Raw genomic sequence first — 6,578 nt, 5'->3', positions numbered from 1 at the left:
TCTGCATAAATTGGTCATAAAATGTGTTCTGATCTTCGTCTAAGACAACATTTAAGCTTTCACAGTGTGGGTCGGAAAAAGTGTGTGGACCCCTAGACTAATGACTTAATTAATTGGAGTCAGGAGTCAGCTAACCTGGAGTCCAATCAATGAGACGAGATTGGAGATGTTGGTTAGAGCTGCCCTGCCCTATAAAAAACGCTCGCAAAATTTGAGTTTGCTATTCACAAGAAGCATTGTCTGATCTGAACCATGCCTTGAACAAAAGAGATCTCAAAAAAACTAAGATTAAGATTTGTTGACTTGCATAAAGCTGGAAATGGTTATAAAAGTATCTCTAAAAGCCTTGATGTCCACGGTAAGACAAATGGTCTATAAATGGAGAAAGTTCAGCACTGTTGCTACTCTCCCTAAGAGTGGCCGTCCTGCAAAATTGACTGCAAGAGCACAGCGCAGAATGCTCAATGAGGTTAAGAAGAATCCTAGAGTATCAGCTAAAGACTTACAGAAATCTCTGGAACATGCTAACATCTCTGTTGACGAGATTACGATACGTAAAACACTAAACAAGAATGGTGTTCATGGGAGGTCACCACGGAAGAAGCCACTGCTGTCCAAAAAAACCATTGCTGCACATCTGAAGTTCGCAAAAGAGCACCTGGATGTTCCACAACACGATGTGTGGAGAAAAAAAGGTACAGCACACCAACATCAAAACCTCATCCCCACTGTAAAGTATGGTGGAGGCAGCATCATGGTTTGGGGCTGCTTTGCGGCCTGTGGGCCTGGACAGCTTGCTTTCATCGACAGAAAAATGAATGACCAAGTTTATCAAGAAATTTTGCAGGAAAATGAAAGGCTATCTGATGAAGCAAATTGAAGGTCAACAGAAGTTGGGTGATGCAACAGCACAACAACAAAAAACACAGAAGTAAATCAACAGTGAATGGCTTCAACAGAAGAAAATACTCCTTCTGGAGTGGCCCAGTCAGAGTCCTGACCTCAACCCGATTGAGATGCTGTGGCATGACCTCAAGAGAGTGGTTCATACCAGACATCCCAAGAATATTGTTGAACTTAATACAGTTTTGTAAAGAGGAACGGTCCAAAATTCCTCCTGACCATTGTACAGGTCTGATCCGCAACCACAGAAAAGGATTGGATGAGGTTAATGCTGCAAAAAGAAGGGCCAACTAGTTATTAAAACCAAGGGTTCACATACTTTGTCCACCCTGCACTGTGAATGTTTACACAGTGTGTTCAATAAAGACATGAACACGTATACTTGTTTGCGTGTTATTAGTTTATGCAGACTGTGCTTGTCTATTGTTGTGACTTAGATGAAGATCAGATCCAATTTTATGACAAATGTATGCAGAAATCCAGGTAATTATAATGGATTCACATGCTTTATCTTGCCACTCTATTTAGTAGTCTTGTTTAGCAGGCATATGGCTTGAGGGTAGAAGCTTTTCAGGGTCCTCCTCTCCACCCTCTCAAGGCTGGGCATCTCAGGTCTGCACACTTTTGAATTGCATCCTACCTAGCAGGACGCTCCTACTAGGTGAAGTGGAGAGGATCTGTTACTGCACCATGTACTCTCACTACTGGTGTCCTCCAGGGCTCGGTTCTAGGACCTCTCCTCTTCTCTCTATACACCAAGTCACTCAGTTCTGTCATGTCCTCAGATGCTCTCTCCTATCATTTCTATGCGGATGACACAACTATCTTTCTCTTTACCCCCTTCTGACCCCAGGTGGCAACATGCATCTTTGCGTGGCTGGCAGATATCTCAGCTTGGATGTCGGCCCACCACCTCAAGCTCTTCCTCCAGGGGAAGGTCTGCCCGCTCCAAGACTTCTCCATCATGGTTGACAACTCCATGGTGTCCCCCTCCTAGAGCTCAAAGAGCCTTGGTGTGACCTAGGACAACACCCTGTCCGTCTCTGCAAACATCAAAGCAGTGACACACTCCTGCAGGATCATGCTCAACAACATCCGTAGAGTATGATCCTACCTCACACAGGAAGTGGCGCAGGTCCTAATCCAGGCATTTGTCGTCTCCCTTCTGGACTACTGCAACTCGCTGTTGGCTGGGCCCTCCGTTTTTGCCATGAAACCTCTGCAACTTATCCAGAACACTGCAGCCCACCTGGTGTTCAACCTTCTCAAGTCCACCATGTCACCTTGCTCCTCTGCACACCCCACTGGCTTCCAGCTGAAGCTTGCATCCACTACAAGACCATGGTACTTGCCTACGTAGCAGCAAGAGGAACTGCTCCTCCCTACCTTCAGGCTATGCTCAACTCCTACACCCCAACTGAGTACTCCGTTTTTCCACCTCTAGTCTCTTGGCCCTCTCATTCCTACAGGAGGGCAGCTCCCGCTCCCGCTCACCCCAGTCCAAGCTCTTCTCTGTGCTGGCACCCCAATGGTGGAATCAGCTTCACCCTGAAGCTAGGATAGCAGAGTCCCTGCCCATCTCCCAAAAACATCTGAAATCCTACATATTCGAAGAGTTTCTTAAATAATCCCACAGCACCCCCTCCTCACCCGCACAACACAAAAAGCCCTTTCTGAACTAACACTTGCACTTGACTTTCTTCCCCCTTACTAGCTCTGACTTTCCCGATAGCTACTTTATTGAGGAAAATGTACTCACCTCCACAACACAAAAAAATTGCCCTTTGTGAACTAACACCACTTGCACTAAATCTTGACTTTCTTCCCCCTAGGTACTAGCTCTGACTTTCCTGGCGATAGCTATTTTTGATTGAGGAAAAATGGTAGGGAGGCTTACTAAATTACTAAAATGTCAAATGTTTCAGACTTACTGCTTGCAGTGCGGTGGATGAGTTGTAGGGGTTTAATGGCAGGCAGGGAGCCCAGCCACAGTCTATGGCTTTAGTGGCTGGAGTCTTTGAGATGTTGTAGAGCAGTTGTAGAGCTGAACCTAAATTACTAAAATGGGCTTTGGCTCCTGACACCTCCTGGTATAGAGGTCCTAGATGGCAGGGAGCTCGGCCCCAGGGATGCACAGGGCCGTATTCACCCCCCTCTGTTGTGCCTTACGTTTGGGTGCATTGCAGTTGATGTTCCAAGCGGCGATGCAGCCAGTCAAGATTCTCTCGATGGTGCAGCTGAACAACCTTTTGAGGATCTGAGGAACCATACCAAATCTTTTCAGCCTCCTGTGTGTGGATCCATGTTAATTCATTACTGATGTGGACGCAGAGGAACTTGAAACTCTTGACCCGCTCCACTACAGCCCCATTGATGTGGATGGGCGGGTGCTCGCACCTCTGTTTCCTGTAGTCCACGATCAGCTCCTGTGTCTCACTGACGTTGAGGGAGAGGTTGTTGTCTCTGATTTCGTCCCTATAGGCTGCTTCATTGTCGTCGGTGATCAGTCCTACCACCGCCATGACATCAGCAAACTTGATGATAGTGTTGGAGTCAAAAATATTAGCGTCATAGCTCATATTGCAGGACTTTGACCATGGCAAGTCACCCCCCCCCCCCCAGCCAATCTATTGTGTGTATTGAACATTCATATTGAACTGTATAGTCTTACCTATGAAGTGTGCACCCATGAAATGAGGAGGGGATTTGCCACCATTGGACTCTGGAGCAGTGGAAATGCGTTCTCTGGAGTGATGAATCATGCTTCACTATCTGGCAGTCTGAGGACGAATCTGTTTCGTCCATTGGAATCGTCCGTCTATAGCAGCAAAAGGGGCACCAACTCCATATTAATGGCCATGATTTTGGAATGAGATGTTCGGATAGGTGTCCACATACTTTTTGCCATGTAGTGTACGTAATGCAATCATGCTGCCTAATACATCCACAGTCAGATTTCAACAGTTTTTTGTTACTGCATATTGTCAAATAATTAAATACATTTTATAATCAACCTTTTTATTTTTAGCATTTCCTAGTCCAATATGTCATGAAAACCACTATTTTTATCCATTTGCGTTGCTTTCAAATAGGGACTTTTATTTGAAAGCCGAACAGCAATATCTACTGCTGTTGTTAATCGATATTGTGGCTAGCTTCACATAGGTCCCGTCCTCTCCATACCCTTTCTCTCGACTGACTAACATCTGCTGTAGTTTCTCTGTTCATCAGTGGGGGCGACGTGGAGAGAAGCCTTGCGGTGTCATTGCTCGAAGGACTTGGTTTCAACCCCAGTTCCCGTTGTCCACCAAGTGAAGAGGATGGTGCTCACTCGCAGCTGCTTTACCGCGTCGATAAAGGTAAACCTCGCGCTGCTGGCCTGCTCGGTTGCGCTTGTGGGCATCTGCTTAGCGCGCTCGGACGCTCCGCGAGGGGTTGCGGTGCCCTTTGTTTTTGACCTCAAAGCGACGTGCGACCCTCCGTGCCAACATGCTGGCATCTGCATCCGAAACAACACCTGCTTCTGTTCTCGCGGCTATGAGGGAGAGACCTGCCAGTATGGTGATGTTACTTTATATTTGCCTAGAAAGGAAACAGTAAACAAAATAGCCAAACTACAAAAGACAAGCGATGCATTGAAGAATGTATGAAATATGTATATCATATATTTTTTAATCACAACATGTATGGAAAATATGCACGATTTTAACGAATGATTGCTGATGCCTCTTGTTTTGAACAGCTAACTGCTATCCCAAATGTAAGAATGGAGGAGAGTGTCTTCGCCCTGGAAAATGCAGATGTCCGTCTGGATTTGGAGGAAAATATTGTCATAAAGGTACTTAACTAATTATGTTAACATTCTAGATATACAGTATGTTGGTGCTTGGTTAATGTTACACATCTGATTAAATATTGTAATAATATCTATTTATTGGTAACTACAGTAAGCTAGTACAAGTAACCTCATGTTTTATTTGGAGAAGAATGTGGTTTGGAAAGGGTAGGGAGTTAAGTCTTAGTCTTATACTACAGCTTAGGAACATGGAGAGGTAATTGGATGATTTGATTGTCTTTTCCAGTGAAATGTGATAGTGGATGCTGGAACGGTGGCGACTGCATCGCTGTGAACGGAGTGGCCAAGTGCATCTGTCCCTCCAGCTGGACTGGCTCCAAATGCCAAGAGGGTTTGTTTACCTCCTAATTAGCCTAATTCATACAGCGGTGAAACCAGCAGTGAGACTGGTTGCTCAGCTGGCCTATTAATCAACAGTAGCTTATTAATCCTCTCCGGAACCTTCTGACAACTTCATTGAAATGCCAAGATACCTTCACACCTACTAAAACAATAACAAAAATAGTTGATTTAATTACTATCGAATGGGACAAAGAAAACACTTCACATGGCCAAAGGTATAATGGTGATTTATTGGTTTCCAGAGTGTTGAGAATGCGTTGTTGCGATGTTTCCCCAGCGATCTGTCCCCAGGGGTGCAGGAATGGGGGCAGCTGTGTGGCCCCAGGAATCTGCAGCTGTCCAGAGGGCTGGCTGGGTGGAGCCTGCCACACTGGTGAGTGAGATCTTAAGATAAATGCACTAACTGTAAGTCGCTCTGGATAAGAACGTTTGCTAAATGACTAAAATGTCATGTAAAATCTCACAGATTTGGCACACACACACACAACCAACAAACTACACGCATTTTCAGGTATGCACTTTTTTACTCTCACCGCAACAGACTCACAAACACGGTAAATAATGCACACACTTGCAGACACACTTACACAGATACAGGCAACAGGCAAAAATAAATGTATAACCCATAACTGGAGCCTAATCACTGATCTGTTCTGGATGTGTGTCAAGTGTGTTAATTTGTAACACACTGACACACTTGGGTCAAACGATAGATAGCAGAGAAGTTAATCAGGCATGCTAAAGAAGAACAAATATAAATCAGACTGTCAGAAAATTAAGGAATTGTTAACAGAAGTGTTTTTTTTATCCTGAAAGAATCTACTGAGTGAGAAACCTGTCAATGTGAGATATCTGTTGAAAATGACTGTTTTGAGATTTTGTTCTGTTGAGCAGTTTCCCCAGATGTGAAGAGGCCACCAGACTACATAATGAGTCCTCCTTCCTCTCTTTCTTAATGTAACATCTCTTTTTCTCATTTCCCCCTCCCTCTGTCTCTTTCCCCTCTCTCTATCTTGCAGCTGTGTGTCACCGGCCCTGTCTGAATGGAGGCAAGTGTTTGTCTCCCGATTCGTGCCGCTGTCGCCCTCCTTACTCTGGACCACGCTGTGAGGAGAGGAAAAAGGTGTTTTAACCCTTTAGGGGTCAGAGGTCAAAGAGGGCCAGTCAGAGACCATGTAGAACTGTATTCATTCCAAATCTGGTGCTTTAGATATCGTCTCTGCCTTTTGTAAAAATGTTTTTTTTTTTTTAAAGAACCACAGATTTTTGTGTTAACAATAACTTAATATCTACTATACAATTTTTCTACTATACAATTTTGGGTTTGTGCTATATAATGAATAAAATGTGGATAAAAGGTTTATTGTTATTTTCTTATCATGCAGTCAGATGATTTACAGTAAAACAACACTTAGCGAACAGCTTTTACTAACAATATACTGTAGCCAATTAATAGTATAACTAAACTGTTACAAAA

The 6,578-nt window shown here is 44.2% G+C and overlaps 1 protein-coding gene across 1 annotated transcript; it reads left to right on the top strand.

The window, feature by feature from the left end:
- The first annotated feature begins 4,085 nt into the window (after window positions 1–4,085).
- Window positions 4,086–6,462, top strand: seraf (Schwann cell-specific EGF-like repeat autocrine factor). Its single transcript, XM_035750895.2, has 5 exons — window positions 4,086–4,464; window positions 4,646–4,741; window positions 4,986–5,090; window positions 5,379–5,474; window positions 6,121–6,462. Exons 1-5 carry the CDS (start codon window positions 4,224–4,226, stop codon window positions 6,231–6,233), a joined length of 651 nt encoding a protein of 216 aa, XP_035606788.1. The 5' UTR covers window positions 4,086–4,223; the 3' UTR covers window positions 6,234–6,462.
- Window positions 6,463–6,578: the final 116 nt, after the last annotated feature.

Source organism: Oncorhynchus keta, chromosome 34, assembly GCF_023373465.1.
Source record: "Oncorhynchus keta strain PuntledgeMale-10-30-2019 chromosome 34, Oket_V2, whole genome shotgun sequence".
In the NCBI taxonomy this organism is placed as follows: Eukaryota; Metazoa; Chordata; class Actinopteri; order Salmoniformes; family Salmonidae; genus Oncorhynchus; species Oncorhynchus keta.
Note: the sequence above shows the minus strand (reverse complement) of the source record. Positions and strands in the feature narration are given on the sequence as shown.

Bases quoted from the DNA above. Each gene is read 5' to 3' on its own strand.
- seraf (XM_035750895.2), top strand. From the start codon at position 4,224: ATGGTGCTCACTCGCAGCTGCTTTACCGCGTCGATAAAGGTAAACCTC. The intron at 4,465-4,645 runs GTGATGTTACTT...TGTTTTGAACAG, and splicing joins GGGAGAGACCTGCCAGTATG to CTAACTGCTATCCCAAATGT. The intron at 5,091-5,378 runs GTTTGTTTACCT...ATGTTTCCCCAG, and splicing joins TGGCTCCAAATGCCAAGAGG to CGATCTGTCCCCAGGGGTGC.